General features: G+C 44.8%; 2 protein-coding genes across 3 annotated transcripts; one reads left to right on the forward strand and one right to left on the reverse strand.

Annotated features, from left to right (window-relative positions):
• Positions 1-533: 533 nt before the first annotated feature.
• zgc:112982 (uncharacterized protein LOC503771 homolog) lies at positions 534-10,862 on the forward strand. Of its 2 annotated transcripts, none has more exons than XM_061759044.1 (10): positions 534-797; positions 1,160-1,203; positions 2,080-2,697; positions 2,789-3,559; positions 8,469-8,635; positions 8,737-8,854; positions 9,012-9,075; positions 9,147-9,377; positions 9,422-9,583; positions 10,430-10,862. In XM_061759044.1, exons 2-9 carry the CDS (start codon positions 1,169-1,171, stop codon positions 9,539-9,541), a joined length of 2,124 nt encoding a protein of 707 aa, XP_061615028.1. In that variant the 5' UTR covers positions 534-797; positions 1,160-1,168; the 3' UTR covers positions 9,542-9,583; positions 10,430-10,862. The 2 variants fall into 2 exon arrangements, with proteins under 2 accessions (XP_061615028.1, XP_061615029.1); XM_061759045.1 differs by having other exon boundaries at positions 535-797; positions 9,147-9,323; positions 9,476-9,583.
• Positions 10,863-11,285: 423 nt separating this feature from the next.
• Positions 11,286-17,907, reverse strand: lipib (lipase, member Ib). Its single transcript, XM_061759046.1, has 10 exons — positions 17,756-17,907; positions 16,419-16,810; positions 15,972-16,080; positions 15,675-15,776; positions 14,807-14,896; positions 14,566-14,733; positions 14,168-14,257; positions 13,958-14,066; positions 13,126-13,299; positions 11,286-11,701 (listed from the first exon to the last, which is right to left on the reverse strand). Exons 1-10 carry the CDS (start codon positions 17,808-17,810, stop codon positions 11,617-11,619), a joined length of 1,374 nt encoding a protein of 457 aa, XP_061615030.1. The 5' UTR covers positions 17,811-17,907; the 3' UTR covers positions 11,286-11,616.
• Between the last annotated feature and the right edge of the window lie 426 nt (positions 17,908-18,333).

Genomic DNA, 18,333 nt, shown 5'->3' on the forward strand with positions numbered 1-18,333 from the left:
GCCAACTAGTGCAGAGGTTTTCCTCACTAGTAACATGTAGTTGTCCTACGAGTGTGCATAAATGTAATACAGCGATAGAAGGCAGTAGCTGTATTAGTAAAACAATTTTAAAAAACTAAAAAAGTCGTTCTACTAGTGCGCTGAGGCCAAATAGTGTACTAGTACGCTGACCTTAAACTGGATATCAAATAAATGCTCAAACAGCATTCATGTATGTCCGAGGAGTAGCACAACCTTGGCATAATTGTGCAACTATATGTTACTATTGGGGCAAAAACGGTGCACCAGTTGACAAGTGCGTGCGACTAGTTGTCCTACTAGTATGCCAAAGTTGTCGTAACAGTGTGCAGAAATGTCCTAAAGTAGTGGAAGGCAGTAGTGGCGTGGAAATAAAAAACAAGAACCCCATTTCCGTACTTGAGCTACACTCCATACCAGTTGGTGGCGGTAATGCGAAGAAGAAGAAGAAGAAGAAGAAGAAGAAGAAGAAGAAGAAGAAGAAGAAGAAGAAGAAGAAGAAGAAGAAGAAGAAGAAGAAGAAGAAGAAGAAGAAGAAGACGACGACGACGACGAAGCGGCGGCGGCGAAGACGACGACGACGGACTCTCGATACGAGCGCTTGTTCGGCCATTTTCTGTCGCATTTGAGTGGGGTAGCAGCGTAAAAAAAACCCAACAACAACTTTGCCGTGTACTTGTGTGCGTGTGTCAATAAATAGGGCTGTCAACTGAGTGTCATATTGTGGTTTGTATACCGTTGCTCGCTGCCGCACTGAAGGAAGGACGTCAGCTGGTAAGGTGCGTCAAGCGCTAGTTAGCTCATCCCTTCATTTATGAGTCCCCACAGCTTTCCTGACTAATTAAGTGTCTTGTATGGTGCCCGTCTTGTGCCCTGTAAAGTGTTCAGTGAAGATGGGCAGTTTTAGAGGGGGTGCACACATTTAACTTGGATGCTAACCGCAGCCGCTGTAAACACACCCCTGACCGACCGTCAGCTCCATTCATCCATGTTTGCTTTTTTTGTATGAGCTCAACTTGTTCTAACGTCCACTAGTACCTTCAGTGTAGCTGTGGCATTTCTGTTGGAAATGTAACGTCGTGTGTAAACACATTGTGTTGAATTTCCTCTTTCTGACTCAACTTTTTCTTGCGCTTCGAAGGCTCCGGAAATGTCGCGACAGATGTCTCCGTCGCCACAAAGCAGGTAGACTCACTGGCAGCCCATACGACACATTTGTCAGTCCCTCCAGGTTTTCACTTTTTCTCTCTCTTTCTCTGTGTGTGTGTGTGTGTGTGTGTGTGTGTGTGATTATTGCAGCCTAAATACCTGGTTTTGCGAGATTTAGTTTTAATGAAATACAGTATTAGTGTGTAACATTTTTGTCTTTCCTCTGCCTCCATTAGTGATGTCTCTCACATACACTCATGCACCCCATCTCTGTTACTTTACATATTTCATTTGAAAGGGTTGTAGTCATGCAAGCTGTGATCCACCTAAGTTTAACGTAAACAAGCAACTGTAGTGTCTGTTGGCGAGTAACACATGAGGGGAAAAAAATAAATTCAAGAGGTGAAGTAAAAATGAACATTGTTGCACAAGTGTGCACACCCTCTTGTAACTCGGGGTGTGGCTGTGTTACGTCAGCACACACATGGTGCCATTTAAATTCCTTCGGATTCACTCCAAATAAAATTCAACTGTTGTTATTATTTTTAAATCTAAAACACCTGGCATTTGAACAGGAGTGTGTGGACTTTGTTGTTTTTAAGTCAGTTCTTTATCATAAGAACTCCAGGCAACAGGTCACTCCTATTTTGCGGTAGAAAAGTGTTTGTGTTGTAGTGTTAAGTTTGCGCACGCGACTGCTTTGAATGGTGAAAGTCACAGAAAGTGCCAATGATTGGTCCAACTTGTGGAAAAGTTGCAGTGATTGTATAAAATTGCAAGCTTGTGTATCATTTGGTTAATGGTTGAATATGTGTGAATTGTTGCGATCGTGACTGCCAAATTCCTCGAGGGACTGATTAGTGTGTGTTCCAGAAACTGACGAAGTAATATTGAGGTTAATCTATTGTCCAGGAGGTTCCCATGGAACGAATACGGACCTTACAGAGCTACAGCAGGACAGCAGCATGTGAATTCATCGGACCGGAGGCCCGTTTGCAGAGATGAAGAACGCAGGTTTGGTGAGGACTTGTTGCCAGAAGGCCAGAGAAGATCCTCTTCCTCTCCGCAGGGTCACTTTTGGCGCGAACAGGATCAGGACGGGCGTTATCGGCGGCGGCCGTCGCCTCGACGCGATTCGACAGACCGCCGTGTCCCGAGAGGCTCCCCCCAGCGGGACGGCGGATCCGATGGGGACAGACAAAGAAGAGGCTTAGGAGAAGACTTGCAGAATTTTAACAGCAGAGGAAGGCCACCATTTTCCCCTTTGAGGTTCCTGAGGGAACAGTTGCCGCGACAGCCCATGAACAGTCTCTTAGACCTCTCGCAGGCAACACCGAGCTGGAGGCGGGACGGAGAAGGGAGGGGTCTAGGGCAGTTCCGAGACGTCAGCCCCGCCGTTAGGTCCGATGAGCAAAGAGGAAGCAGAGGAGAAAGGAACACCGAAAGTGTGAACAGAAGCAGACAACGAGAGGATGTTCAGCCCCCCTCAAAACGGCCGAGAAGAGAAATGGACGGCCATCATCACAGCGGGTAAATGTACAGCCAAATCAAACCTCGCGGATGTCCCTTTCTTTTGTTCTGCTTTTCTTGTTGATGTTGACGTGTCCTCCCGCTGTTGCAGGTTCGGGCGAGAACACAAGGACTTTGGGGATCAGCGATACTCACCCACCATGGTCGTCAGCAACCGCCGCAGGGACGCTCCCATCAAAAACGCTCTCGTCTTCGCACACGATCAAGGAATCCCGGACAACCGGAATGCACCGCAGCGGCAACACTTGGATAACGGAAGACAGGGTGACTTTGACTTGCGACAGAGACGCTCTGGTCCAGCGAGCTCCTCCCAGGAACGATTCCAGACGTCAGATTGCAGGCCGGATGTCATTGAAGATTCCAGAAAACGTCACTTTCCAGATAATTGGGAGGACAGCGCTGAAAGCAAGAGGAGCCCCCCGCCGCGAGAACGAACAAACTTTGCAAGATTTGACAAACAAGACGTCCCCACGAACCAGAGAGGGGCGGGCTGTCCTCATCCAGCCCGGGGTAGGTTCCGTCACAACCCGGTCGGAAACAGCGGGAAATTCCCCAAGAACCGGACAAACTTTGAGCAGTCCTCTCGGGGCTACCAAGACGTTTCTCGTGAGGAGCCGAGAGCAGCGTACAGATCTCAAAGCAAAGCTGTGGAGGAGGAGGAACCCAGATGGACAGACAAAGACAGACGCCTGGAGCAGGTCCGGCCTGGCAGTCGGGCCCAACGCTTGCAGAGGGGTGACCCGGAAGTGGACCGGCCCAGGCCAAACGTGTGGGAGGAACCGGAATCTAAAAACATGACCATGGTAACGGAGGAAACGCTCACCATCAAAGTGGACATGAGCCAGCCCGCCCAGCACACAAGGTAAAGTATTCCCTTCGGTCCACATCGCAAGGGGGGCCAAAGTTGACACCTTCTTTTCACAAGAAAATGAGCAGGAAGAGGAAAGGATAGCAGTTAGGGGAAAGATGTCACTGGGAAATGGATGAGTGAGTTTGAAATCTGGAATGTTCTTCAGGAAGATGGGGTGTGACGGAATTGGAAAGAGAAGGTCTCAGCGTGTCTTTGATATCCAGAATATTCTTTAGGAGAAAAGGGAAGAAATAGAATTGGAAGGTAAACATCTCAAGTGTTCTGACCATCATTTGACATCTGGAATGAACAAGAAGAAACCAAATTGGAATGTGACTGCCTCATCTCCATCATCTGATGTCATCGCATCTTCACTCAAGTTTCTTCATGATGTCACTGGAAGAGTTGGAATTCCATAGAACGTTGCCAACGCCGATCTTTTTAAAGTAGAGAAGATCCAACGGGATTGATATGAGGGAATTCTGCACCTTTCGGCTGCATCAGCACATGTAGAACATGTGCAACAATCTCCAGTGAAGATTTGACAACGCTTTGCTCCAGGAAGCCTCTGGATGACCATTAAAGAAAGATTTAAAGATCACAGGGAATCAAGGAGGTGGTGGTGAAAGAGGGGAAGAAATGTTGGGATCAGATAAACTTCAAGGAGCAAGTCACCTTTCACATCTCAACATCACAGTTGGAGGCTTGTGGAACCCTCATCAAAAGCCCTTGTTCAAGGAAATGTTTGCAAGGCACCTTTATTCAGCCTTTCTCGCTGTAATAGCCGGAAAAATGGAGCCTTGATCTTTGGGATGAAAGCGCCGTTGACCGAGCGGGATGACGTCGAATAAGCTTTTTTTTGAATGCACTGAAGACCAAGAAGTTACTTTTTCAGAAACGGCACGTGTCCGATCGGATTTCTTAGAGACGGAGAAGTTGAGCGAGGCTCTCGTATGATGACACAACATGGCCGATGGCGGGCAGGAGCAGAGTTGATCGGCAGGAAGGACCTTTTCTTCATTTAAAGGAACAGTAACGCCGCAATGGATGTCCAGCCGTCCCACGTAACAATGATGCTAAGGACCGTTGAGTTCTTTGTGTTTAAAGGAACAGTCGCTCAGAATTGGATGTCCTTACATCTGAACATGGATGTTAATGAACATCTTCATTTAAGGGAACAGGACCACAGAAATGGACATCCTTCCATCCCAACCCAGATGTAAACATCTTAGACTTGGCATGAACGCTAATGAACATCCAGAGCTTTTCTTCTTCATTTAAAGAAACTGCAACACTGCAGAGGACGGTCCTCCCTTCAAACAGAAGTAAACCTGCTGGACTGAACACTGACAAACATCTACAGTCCTCATTTAAAGCCACACTAACACAATCACGGAAGTCCTTCAAAACCGATAACAGAAGTCAATCTGTTGCTCTTAACATGGACTCCAATAAACATGATCTTAATTTAAAGGAACAGTTACACAGTAACGGACCTTCTCCCGTTCAAACAGACATCAACCTGTTGGAATGAGCAAGTATGCAAAGGAACAGCCAGTCTTGATTTAAAGGCACAGTAACAGTCATGGACTTCATTCATAAACATAAGTCAACTTGTCAGACTTAACATGGAGGCTGATGAACATCCAGCGCTTTTCCTCATTCAAAGAAAGAGTAATGCAGCAATGGACGTCCTTCAATCCAAACACGGATGAAAACCTGTTTTGCTGGATGATATTAAACATCACAAGTCGTCTTGATTTCAAGGACCAGTAACACTAACCGCATGATACAGTGAACCCTCGCTACTTTGCGGTTCGACTATCGCGGATTCACGACTTCACAGGGTTTTTAAGTTTTATAAATATGGACATTATTTACAGTACAGTACCCGTCTTTATTTTTTAATTTTAATTGTTACTGCTAAGTAGTGTGCAATAATGTGATATCCTATGAATAATATTAGAGAGTGTTTTAAAAGGTCAAAATACACGTTAAATAATTAAATCAATATGGTGTCTCTACTTCGCGGAAACTCGCTTATCACGCCCAGTCCAGGAATCTAACTCTCGCGATAAACGAGGGTTCACTGTATTTACATTCAACTTTGGCAAAGAAAGCGTGAGACGTCTTCGGTAAGTCACGGACGTGAACCTCAGGAGGTGTGAAGATGTGATTTGAAGCCATGGTGTCAAGGAGGTGGAATTGTCAGGAGGCGGGGCAAAAGGAGGAAGTGACATCACCTCCATTAACGACAAAACTCTCTAAGAGTGTTGAAGATGTGACCTGAGGTCAGTCAATCGCAAATGTTAACCTCAAGAGGCGGACAAAAGGAGGAAGTGACATCACCGCCATGAAACACCAGACTGTTACTTTAAGAGTGACAATGTGATGTCAGGTTCTACTGTCAATCAGATGTACTTGGCAGGAGGTGGGGCAATACAAGGAAGTGACATCACTGCCATTAAATACAAATGGGTCACTCAGTGCTGAAGATGGGATGTAAGGGCAGACTTCAATAACAGATCTCAATCTCAAACTCGGAAGATGGACAAAAGGAGGAAGTGACACAAAGTATCACTTTCAGCGCGTTGAAGATGTGATTTGAGATCAGAAAGTCAGCTGTATCTGTCAAGAAGTGAGAAAAAAGGAGGAAGTGACATCACCATTCAACAAAGTTCACCAATAGCGTTGAAGCCGCGAAGTGAAGTCAGGCGCTCAATCGGGTGCAGTTGTCAGGAGGTGGGACAGTAGGAGGAAGTGACATCATCACCATGCAACAAAGTTCACCACTAGTGTTGAAGATGTGATGTGAGGTCAGATGGTCAATCGGGTGTAGCTGTCAGGAAGTGGAACAATAGGAGGAAGTGACATCATTGCCATTGAAGCTGAAACTAAAGATAAAGATGATTTGAGGTCAGGCCCCGTTGCGGGCAGCCTGACACGAGGCCACCATTTTACCTCACAGTTGGTGAAAGATGTTCCATTTCGGCAAGACAACAGAAGTAGTTTCTTGGATATCAGAGGGAGAAATGTGGTCGACTGCATTGGGATGCCACAACAAATTTTATTCATGGCGGAAAACTGGAGGTGAACCTGCTTGGTCACGTCCTGTCGACACGCATTGTGTCAAACGGGACACCGTCTTTCCATGGCAAGCGTTTGGAGTTTTACCAAGCGCTCTTGAGTTCTTTTTCTTTCTTATATCTGCTTTAGCGTACACGTGAGTGCGTAGCTGATGTAGGATGCCGAACTTTAACAGGTCAACTCATGTCATGTCATGAACTCGGTCAGGTAAGTCAGTTTGCTTCTTTTGTTCTTCTTTTTACCATTTAAATGTAGTGAGTCAAGGATTCAAGGAGTTTGTCCTACTAACACACATTTGCACGACATGCACAAAATTTGATAGCCTAGTTACCAGATTAGCCCAATAAGTCTCAAAACTTGAGAATAAAAATCGAGTAATGTAATAAAAAGATAAATAAAAGTACTTACTGGGAGATGTGAATGTGTGCAAAGATGCCAATACAGCACGATGTGACTACAGCAGAAATACAAATGCAAGAGGCTTGACTTGAACAAATGTACATGGTTTACATGGACCTTTGCACTTGTGAAAGACTATAAAGTGTTCATCGTACAGGGATGGATAAGCATGAGGGGGCTGATGTCAGGGCTACCGAGCACTGAGAGTTTAAATCTTTAACAGCTGGAAAGAAGCTGTTCCTCAGCCTGGTGGTCCTGCACCAGATGCTCCGTGGTCTTCTGCCTGAAGGGAGAGGATTGAAGAGAGGGTGTGCGGTGTGGGTTTATTTTCAGTGGATGACTTTCAAATTCAGTGAACGCCTGCTATAAGGGACAAAGGTCAGATGTCCATCCATCCATCCATCCATTGTCTTCCGCTTATCCAAGGTCTGGTTGCCCAGACTTCCCTCTCCCCAGCCACTTCCTCCAGCTCTTCCGAGCGGATCCCGAGGCGTGGCAAGCCGGGAGACGTAGTCTCTCCAGCGTATCCTGGGTCTCTCCGGGGATGTGCCCGGAACACCTCACCAGGGAGGCGTCCAGGAGACATCCTAAACTGATGCCCGAGCCACCTCATCTGGCTCCTCTCAATGCGGAGGAGCAACGGCTCTACTCTGAGCCCCTCCTGGATGACTGAGCTTCTCACCTTATCTCTAAGAGAGAGCCTGGACACCCTGCGGAGGAAACTCATTTCGGCAGCTTGTAACCGGGATCTCGTTCTTTTCGGGCACAACCCACAGCTCGTGAGGATAGGAACATAGATTGACCGGTAAATCGAGAGCTTCGCCTTTCGCCTTAGCTCCTTCTTCACCACAACAGACCGATACAAAGTCCGCATCACTGCAGACGCTGCACCAATCCACCTGTCAATCTCCCTTTCCATTCTTCCCTCACTCGTGAACAAGACCCCAAGATATTTCAACTCCTCCACTTTGGGAAGGATCCCTGACCTGGAGAGGGCACTCCACCCTTTTCCGACTAAGGACCATGGTTTTAGATTTGGAGGTGCTGTTTCTCATCCCAGCCGCTTCAGGCCAGATGTGAATAGTGAAAATTCCCAACCTTAAATCTGTGCTAACCACTCGCTCAATGTGCTGGCCCATGTTACATTGTTACCCATTTGAAATAAATTGCTTGCAGATGACTCGATTTATTAAAAAAAAAAAAAGCACCTGAAGTTCAAGGACGCTGCTGTGTATGTCTGCCTCGTAACTTTAAAAGGTGTTTTGGTGGCACCTTGTTAGCATTATAAAGTGATACAGAAAGAGTAACATGTAGGTTCCATAGAAAAAAAAGAGAAAATGGTGACCTACAAATAGGTTGAGGTTCACTACTTTTAAAATCTGCTGCTGCATCTCTCTCCCCCCCCTGCCCCCCACCCCTTTCCTCTTCCTGCCAGCTTGCTGTGTTACTCTGCAGACCGCCAACTGTCCTTGGACCTGGTCAACGTGGGTCGCCAGCGTCTGGACTTCCTGCCGGAGGCGTCTCGAAGCAACCCGGAGAGCGGCGACGTGCACGCCGGAACATTTGCGCAGGAAATAATCACACTGGTGCACCGCGTCAAAGGTCAGTTCGTATATCGTGTTTTGGACGTGGCGTCGTCTGCCTGTGACTCTTGACAGGAAGTCATAGGCCACTTCTTCCTGTGTGTTGTGTGTGTGCCGCAGAACTGTACTTCAGAGGCGAAGGCATCACGTTGAACAAACGTTTCTCTCTGCCGCAACAAGGAGGCCATGACGAAGAGGAGGGGGCGGGGCTGACACTGAACCAGAGATTCTCATCGAAGTACGTTACACGGATGGGATGTGATGCTTTGCAATATCTGAAATCAATCAAAATTCAAACTGTATATGTAAATCCAAATCAAGCAGTAAATATCACTAATGTGTGAATATTGTTGTGATGGTGGACTTGTGACCTTCCTCATCGTCATGATCCTCAGCCTGAAGGTGACGATGCCGCACAAAAACATCCAGCCGCTCATCCCGGGTTTGAGGGGCCTGCGGGTGAGGTCAACTCCCTGCCGTCTCGCCGTGACGCCAGCAGTCGGCGCGTTAACTCTCTTTTTCCTTTCCAGACGTCGCACAGCCCAGGCGACCTGAGACACGACCTCGAGAGGCGGCGTCAGAAGCGTTTAGAGGGCGTAACCATCACCATACCGGGAAGCGGCCACCCGTCCCCCGCCAAGGTCAAGTACAGTGGCGCTGACGTGACGTTTGCGGACAAGCAGGACTACAGATTGGAAATAAACGCGGTGAGTCTGAAACCACGCGCGGCCCACCTGGCAGAGACATTTAACCTTGTGTGTGTGTGTGTGTGTTTGTGTGTGTGTGTGCGTGTGTGTGCGTGTGCGTGTGTGTGTGTGTGTGTGTGTTTGTGCGTGCGTGCGCGTGCATGCACACGCAGAGTTCTGTGCAAGGAGCTCCGTACAGGATGACCGCCGGCCCGACGCAAAGGTTCAAGAACCAATAGCCCGTCAGGACGCAGAACAGCAAAGATGCGGGTAACCTCAAGGTAGCGTCCATATCCACAAACGATAAACTGAGAAAGGAAACCTAAAAACAAATAAATACAGTGAAATAAATACGTTAATGAAATTAAAAAAATTTACATAAAAGCAAATTAAAAAAACAAAAAATAAAAAAAATCTAACTAGAAAAAGCAACCTAAAACAAACAAACAATAAATCAATGTAGTTTATTTTAGTGAATGAAATCAAATATATAAAAATCCATTTTCTTTACCGCTTATCCCCACTAGGGATGCGGGAAATATAAAAATAATAATAAAAAACAAAAATGATACAATCAAGTGGGGAAAAAAACTAAAAACAAACAAGTAAATAAAAAGAAAAAAAAAATATATATATATATATATATATCCTAGCTTCATTGAAGCTAGGATGATCTTGGATTGGGCCAATAAAGACCCATACAAACACGAGGAGACCGTCCAAACTCCACACAGGAAGGCCGAAGCCCCGATTCGAACCTTGAGTCTTAAACTGAGAGGCAGACGTGAATACCGCTTCTGTCAACCCCTTTTAAGTTGTGAAAAAAATTGCATAATACAGAATCATAATACAACATCCCCTTTGAGCGACTTGCTCAAACCTGCAGCTCAACGAGTCTTTTTTTAAGGTTTCTTTTTCTGTGCTGGGTTGTGTAACAACCGCCGCACTAGTCACATTGACCTACGACCCAGAGGTCATAGAGTTTGTCCAATCCCGTTTCCTCCGCCGGCTCGGCCACGCCCGCGCGGCTTAAAATCCTCCGCCGCTGTCATCGTGATCCGCATTAGAGCCGCCGCCTCTCGACTTAGCCTTAATTTCTTCTTCCCTCCCGCTGTGTGCGTCCGCAGGTCCCAGCTGGTGACGTCGCCCACTGAAGACAAACTGTTTTGTCTGCTCCACCGTTTCCCCTGCAGTCACTTCATTTCTGTCTTTTAAAGTGAGTTCATGTGTCACTCCGTTGTTGTCCATGTCATTTTGTTTTAGTTTCTACTTGTTCTTAAGGCAACCTATTTTAACATTTATTCGATTTTCTGCTTGTGCGCTGAATTGTCTTCCTAGTGATGACAAAGAGCGTACTAGTATATGATGGACTTTAAGCCTGGGTATCAGAGTATCGAATAAGTGCTCAAATGCCTTGCAATATGGGTCTTGTTTATTACGTACTTGGACCACATGGAACAATAATTAATTTGTGAGTAGCTCGACTTTATTTAGATGTGTTGTGAAATGTTACATTGAAACATCAAAATAAAAAATAAAATAAAATAAAATAAAAAAAAACCCTCAGCTTTTGTGTGCTGTTTGTGAACGTCAATATCAAGCAGAAATAGCATAGTAAAAGAAAAAGTGACTGAAGGCACTGAGGGACAACAAGAAGGGTCTGAGTACAAGTAATTGAGTTAAATGGATTCTAGTTGGCTGAGAAGAAAGTAGAACATTCCCGCGGAAATTTTGAAAGTGCCTGCTTACTCTGGTAAGCATGAAAGTTGAATTAGTGAAGGCTTGATGGCAAGTTGGCCTTGAAGAATTATCCGATTACAAATGACTACCCAAGGGAAATACGCAAACTAAATCTTAATTTTCGGCTTTTTATTTTTTTGTTTTTGGAACGTGAGTGAGTTGAGCAGCTCAAAGTTGAAATGGTTTGAATTGGACAAAAAAGGTAGAAATTTTATCATCTTAATTTTTTGGTTTTATTTTGAAATTTTGAAAATAGCTGCAGTTTAAAGTTGGAACTGTTGCAGTTATTCAGAGAGTCGAGTTACCTCAACTTCTACGGATTACCTTGACCTGGACAACTGAATCCCCAAAGGCACCCTAACTCATTCACTGCTAGCTCTCCCAGTTAACATGGATATTTGACTTCTAAAATCGTCAATGGCAGTGAATGTGTTTTAAACTTGGTGAATGCCCATGAGGTAAACAGTCTTCAAAGTTCGTTTTGTCCACATGACAAACGTACTTCCTGTTATCCATGAAGTCATTGTCCATCTGGGTTGCAGTCCTCCTCAAGATGGCCGCCGTGCTCGTTAGATTAGCGACGAGAATCGCACGACAAGGGCCGGAACGCCACCTCTGTGTTCTCCTCCATGATGATGTCAAAGCGGCACATCAGCGGCCTGGCAGGAACAGGAAACGCGTGAGTGGTACTGCGTACTTCCCCTTCGTCCAGCTTGATGAGGTTTTTTTTTTTAATTTTATTATTATTTTTTTTTTTGTTGCTTAGTTTTTTTTTTTTTTTTAAATTAGTTTATTTGGAATTGATGTTATTCAGAAAGAAAATATAATTATTGCTATAACAACTATGCTAATTTCCGCCAACTTGTCTATGGCGTTTCACATTACGTTTAAGCTAACGGACTTTCGTTAGACAAAATCAAGGTTTGTTGAACATTTTGTAAAGTGGCTCACACTGAAAATCGGCAACGTTTAACTTCAGAATGTAAAATAAAATGCAGAATATTTGAGTGACTTTTCTGCACATTTACAACAGTATTTGTCAACTTAAATGGTTAAATCCTATATATATATATATATATATATATATATATATATATATATATATATATATATATATATATATATATAAGCGGTTAAGAAGGGGTTCCCGCAAATCACGAGGTATAGGTTCCACAAAATTAAGATTTAGTTAGTTAGGGTTAGTTCAAGAGATTGTATATGTCTTACACTCACCTGTTATTCATTTTAATTCAAAATCATAATGTGTGTGTATCTAAATGTTAAATATCTAAATCTTAAAAGTAAATCTAAATGTTAAATTTCAATGTTTCGGGTGGAACTAAATATTTAGCCAATAACTGCAAGTACCAAATTAAAAGACGACAAAAACTCAAAAGTACTTGTCAAGATTTCTACAAATGTGTTTATTTCAAGTAGTTATTGTATACTATAATTATGTCCAAGAGTCCATTTCACCGATGTTTTCTATAAGTTAATTTGCAATGGAAAAACAGACGAACTTTTATTTTGATACTTCCGGTTATCGCCAGTTTGAATTTGCATATTAGCTAAATATTTCGTTTCACCCAAAACATTCAGATTTAATATTTATAGTTAGGATTTTGATGTATATTTAGCTGGCACGGTGTAAGACAGGTTAGCACATCTGCCTCACAGTTCTGGGGACCGGGGTTCAAATCCCGGAGTTTGCATGTGCTCCCTGTGCTGGGTGGTTTTTCTCCAGACACTCCCGTTTCCTCCCACATCCCAAAAACATGCATGCTAGGTTGATTGAAGACACTAAATTGCCCGTTGATGTGAATGTGGGTGCGAATGGTTGTTTGTTTCTATGTGTCCTGCTATTGGCTGGCGACCAGTTCAGGGTGTACCCCGCCTCCTGCCCGAAGATAGATGGGATAGGCTCCAGCAACCCGCGACCCTAGTGAGGATAAGCGGTAAAGAAAATGGATGGATGGACATTTTACATTTAGGTTTTACAGTAAACTTGAACTCGGGAGTGACAAATTTGTCTCTTATTTGGCAAACTTTAGTGAGAAGCTAATTGCGGTAGTTTCAGGCTAACCTTTCCGGGCGCTCGAGCGGCGTCAGTCGTATTTGCAACAGTCTGATTTTGTAGCGAGGGCCGATCACATTGCCCGTGTTGATCCGCAGGGAGATCTTGTGCACGTGCGGCAGGTCCTCGTCGAACTGCGCCAGAAGACGCGTTGATGTGAACTGCTCGAAGCGCAGAAGCTTGCTGGTCGGGGAACGGAACGGTGGCGTCAAAAACATTTTTCATCTCTCTTCGATCAAATTTTACACCTTCATCCGAGCTCTTCGTGTGGCTAAACTTTTGCGCTCGATTTAGCTTTTTAAATGCACAGATGGGCCATGTCAGTCATGCATGAGGTAAAAGAACAACAACAAAAGTATTCAAAAATGTATTTGTTGAATGAATTTTTAAAAGCAGATAAATCCATACAACAAGTATAACAGGAGTGTTAAGTAAATGCTCGGCGGGCCGGATTAAAAAAAACTGGGCCAAAAATACTTGGTCACCACTGATCTAAACTTGATGGAACTGTTTTTACATACCACCGTGGTTATAATTGCCTATACTGCAGATACCACAAGATGGTGGCAAAGTAATTATTTTCTATGAGATGGGACTTTGGCCTGTCTAATAGCAGCGCCGTCCCTCAGTTCAACATAGCTCTTTGGTGACAAAGCACTACCTTTATTTTAGTTCTTTGGCATACGCTCCAAAACGGTGAATAGTAAAATTTTCAGTGAATACTGATGGGATATTGTACCCTACTCCAATACATTTGATGAACTTTGGTTCAAGTTAGAAATTGGGTGTAGCAATGTAAAAGAACTTATTGCAAGCACATTATTTGAGGAGACTGACTCACTGGTCTACGCGGGCCTCGGTGACGTTCCTGCCGCTGTGCAGGCGGATGTAGACCACCCCCCAGCGGAGGTACTGGTTCCATGTCACCATGTCCACCCTGTAGTTCAGCTCTGCAACACACACACGCACATCGTGTGTATGTTTACTAGTTAAGAGGGTAACCCTACTCTCCCTGAACCTTAAACACAAAATAAAAAGCAGGCGGACTCACTCCTGTAGGGCTGCGAGGCCGTGGTGCTGAAGAACACTTTGGTCTGTCCCAGACGCAAGAGACTTTCCCGCCACTGGATGACATCATAGCCTGCAGGTCAGAGGAGAAACGGCAGTCAGCAGTCAAACAATGTCAATATCAATGTAGCCACGAATGAACCTCATCTTTACTGGACCAAGGTAAATGTACCTACTACCATCCAATGTAGTGTAAGAGCATTTCATTGTTGTGCCTGGCACTATATGTCGCTGGCATAGGTAGATGACCAATGATGCATTATACAAAATAATAATAATCATAATTTTCAGACCAATTAAGTGTAACTGGATTACATTAGATTACAGTGTCTTGTTGGGAATCTCTGATCGATACGTCTTCCTTGATTGCGTAGGCCTCACCGAGCTGCGGGCAGGAAGCGGGTTTGAAGGCCTCGCACTGCAGGCAGCGTCCATCCAGGAAGTCGGCGTAGGACGCGCACGGGTACGCCCTCATGCTGCAAGTGCGGTTGAGTGCGCACAGGTACAGCAACATGGAACGCTGGTGGTCGCACACGAAGTAAGACTTCCCTGTTGTGGTGGGGGGAGGGCCATGCTGATTTCAGCAAGACAAGAATTTGCGAGTGTGCGTGTGCGAGTTTACCGGCAAAGATGGTTTTGGGGCAGCCGGGCTGGTCGGCCCCCCCGTTGGCATAGAAGTCGATGTGACCGTGAGCCCCCCGCAGGCCAAACGCTGCAAGACACATGTTACATGGATTTACATAATCAAGAATCCTGTGATATTTTTTGAATCAATTTAATAGTTTTCCCACTTAAAATTGGTCAGTTTACATAACAATTTGACATAAATCATATGTTCCGAACCTCTGATAGATGAAAATCCGCGATTAAGAGAGATCGTATAAAAATTATATTTAGTTTTACTCCTCCCAAATGCTTTAAACACACTTTTTGTTCCTTAGCTCTCAACAAATGGGGGACTATCATATAATATCACTTCAAGGAAGTGAAAAGAAGACTCCCGCTCACAGTTTTCCAAATAAGAGGCACAGTGTGCATGCTTCAAGCTGTGAATTTGTCAGTCGTGGTTGACGTTTACTGTAAAACTGACATAAAACAAGAAAGAATTACCCCGTAAACATTGTATACTTAAACACCAACATTTTTAACCTGACCATTTAATTTCGTCTTAACAAAAGTCTGCCATCTTAATGCTAACATATAATGTGAAGCGCCATGGATGGGTTGAGTTGAGTTAGCCTATATGTTATGATATTTATTGTGGCACAACGTGGTACTACACTGAAGGTGTACCACTATAAATTTGCATCTGCATAATGTGAAAAGACCCATTAAAAAAAAAAAAAAACAGTGAACCGCAATATTAGGAGTTTACTGTAATAGTTAATCATGAATTATAAATAATAAAATGACAAACGAGTGAATTTTGTTATTATTGCTGTGTTGTCGTCGCATTAGCATGTTAGCTCACGAAGTGTGTTGATGCTCACAGTCCATGTCGGTATGGAGCACGTCCACAAACATGGCATCCGACGGGTCCAGTCTCTCGTCCGGCGTGGCGCTGGTGAAGAGAGGTCCGGCCGGGTCCAAACCTGAAAGCACAAACAAAGCTCTTCAGGTTTCGCCCACACGTCGACGTAGATGTTGTGGCAGCTGGTGTGAGAGGTGTAAAATTAACTGGAAGTGTTTTCATATGGTCTCTCCATGTCATGCATTTTCACATACAAACGGGTCTTCACTGTATTCAGGTTTCAAGTGGACCTCACAGTCAGTGACCCCACGTTTACCTGTGATGCGTCCGATCTTTCCCTTCAGGTTGGCGCCCACAAAGCCGGCGAGGTGCGCCCCCAGACTGACGCCGATGAGGTGCATGGAGCCCAGCGAGGCGCCTTCCTCCTGAGGACGCATTCAGGCCTCGTGTTTAGCAGGTGCGTGCGCCCCCCACATTTTTGTAAATATTGGATTCTATCTTTTCATGGGGTACCACAGAAGAAATGACATTTTGCTGCATTATAAATTATGGTCTGGCTGAGCATGTCTCCTGACCTAAACCCCATTGAGCATCTGTGGGGCCTCATCAACCGGATGGTGGAGGAGCACAACCCCCCCCCCCCCCCCCCCCCCCCCCCAAGAAAAATGAAAAAGAAAATTGGAAAAAATGTATTATTTGGAAAAATATCTGAACCACGAGCATGCGGGGGTCCACGGTAGTGGCTTTTGTGAGGAAGTGTCACCTGCATGGCCCTGATGAAGCCTGTCAGGTTGTGGGCCGCCTCCCTGGTGTAGGCCACGGCGGCGAGGTAGTTGAGGTTGGCGGCACCGCGGTTCCAGTCCACCACCACGACGTTGAGGTCCCGCCCCTCGGCCAGCAGACGCACCAGGCGGTCGATCCACACGGGCGGGGCTCCGGTGGGCCGGTAGCCGTGGACGACGAAGGCGGTGGGCCGGGAGAGGTTGAAGAGCGGCTCGGACGGGAAGCGCCGGTGGTGGAGCTCGCGCCCGCACGCCGGGTTGGCGCGAGTGTAGAGCAGCAGGCGCACGTACAGGTTGGTGCCCAGGAAGCAGTGAGACAGGTTCAAGTCGGTGAAGTTGTCGCACGAGTCGGCGCCGCCGTCTTCCCCACGGCCTGAAACGGAAACTTTGTTCTGGTGCCGGCTCAAATATTCTGATATGGTCTTAAGCGATCCAAATCGGTCTAAAGTCTTGCAAAGGCTGGCGAAAGTGATCCGGTGCAGTCGAGAAAGTCGTGACGCTATCCAAAATGTTCTGATCCTAAAGCGACGCGTCTGTTTAATGGGACACGCGGTAGAAGAAGAAGTGTGTGTGCCAGTTGCCTCAATTGGATCAGGCTGCTATAAAAAAAAACTCCTCATCCTTGTCTCCTCTCTTCAAAGTACAGTAAGACAGTACTTGTACTTTACTTCCTACCACTTCAATTCAGTTCAGTATTACTGCACTATTGTACACTTTCTATTGTGAATGACTTTCTGTACCAGTACTTTGCATATACTGTACTTAACTGCCTTAATTTTATATTTTGTTATAGTTTTTGTTTTTTTGTTTTTTTGCAAAAGTACTAAAGTAACTCCAACTACTGCAGATAAAGTAATCTCTGCCTAAATCACTTCAGTTGTATTTTACTTTTAAGTTCAATACGTTTGCATTTAATCTTTTGGAACGGTTCACAGTTTTTTTTAGGTACAAATTGTACTCGAGTTTTATATGCAATACATTTAACTTGAATGATTATTTAAGTCCGTTTTTTTTTCTTCCCCAATATTTAAGTGAGAACTTTCACAGGCAATATTTGAGTGCATTGTTAACATTCGAAATTCATAATGATACGGTGGCTTAAAATATCTGAAATATACTCATTTGTTTTTTTTGGGGAAGACTACTACTACACTCAATTATTTTAATGTTGGTCATGATGGCGGTATTATACTATACTATACTATACTAAGTATCTATAATGTATCGGGAGTGATTTGGAAGATGTCGCTCACTGAGAGGTCAGCTGGCATCTTGTGGGAGTTTTTGTGTGGCTGTCAATGAAGGAGTTTGTTCTTACCTTGGCAGAGCACCAGCAGGAGTCCCAGCGCAGCCAGTCGTCTGCAGGCCAGCATGCTTCCAAACACGCCCGCGTCTCCCGGGGAGTGACGGCGGCGGACCGGGGAGTCTCCGAGGATTTGATCTCAGCGGGGAGGAGTCAAAGGGCGGACACCCAAGTAAGGGGAGCGGAGGGCCTACATTCGTCGACCAATCGCACGCTTTGTTTGCTTAGCGCTCAAGTTCGGCCAATGAGCTTCTCGCACACTCACACGTTGAAGGTTGAGCTGGACAAATGGAAAATAAATTGAGTTCCAGCTTGTTTTGAGCACAAATCTTAGCACGTTTAGGTGAGCTGTCATCATGGCTACCCTAGTAACAACATTGGGAGTTATATGATTGTGCTCAGAGATCGCACAGCTCAAAATAAAGTTTCAATATGTGTAAAATCTTTTATTTTAAATTATAATTGAATTCATGAATTTGTATTTTATTGTTTTATGTTAAAATCATGCATTTTTAATCAAATACATTTAAATTATGAATGATTTATTATATTGGTACATATTTTTGAATAATCAATTTCATGTAAAATGGTTT

Source organism: Phyllopteryx taeniolatus, chromosome 20 (genome assembly GCF_024500385.1).
Source record: "Phyllopteryx taeniolatus isolate TA_2022b chromosome 20, UOR_Ptae_1.2, whole genome shotgun sequence".
Classification (NCBI taxonomy): Eukaryota; Metazoa; Chordata; class Actinopteri; order Syngnathiformes; family Syngnathidae; genus Phyllopteryx; species Phyllopteryx taeniolatus.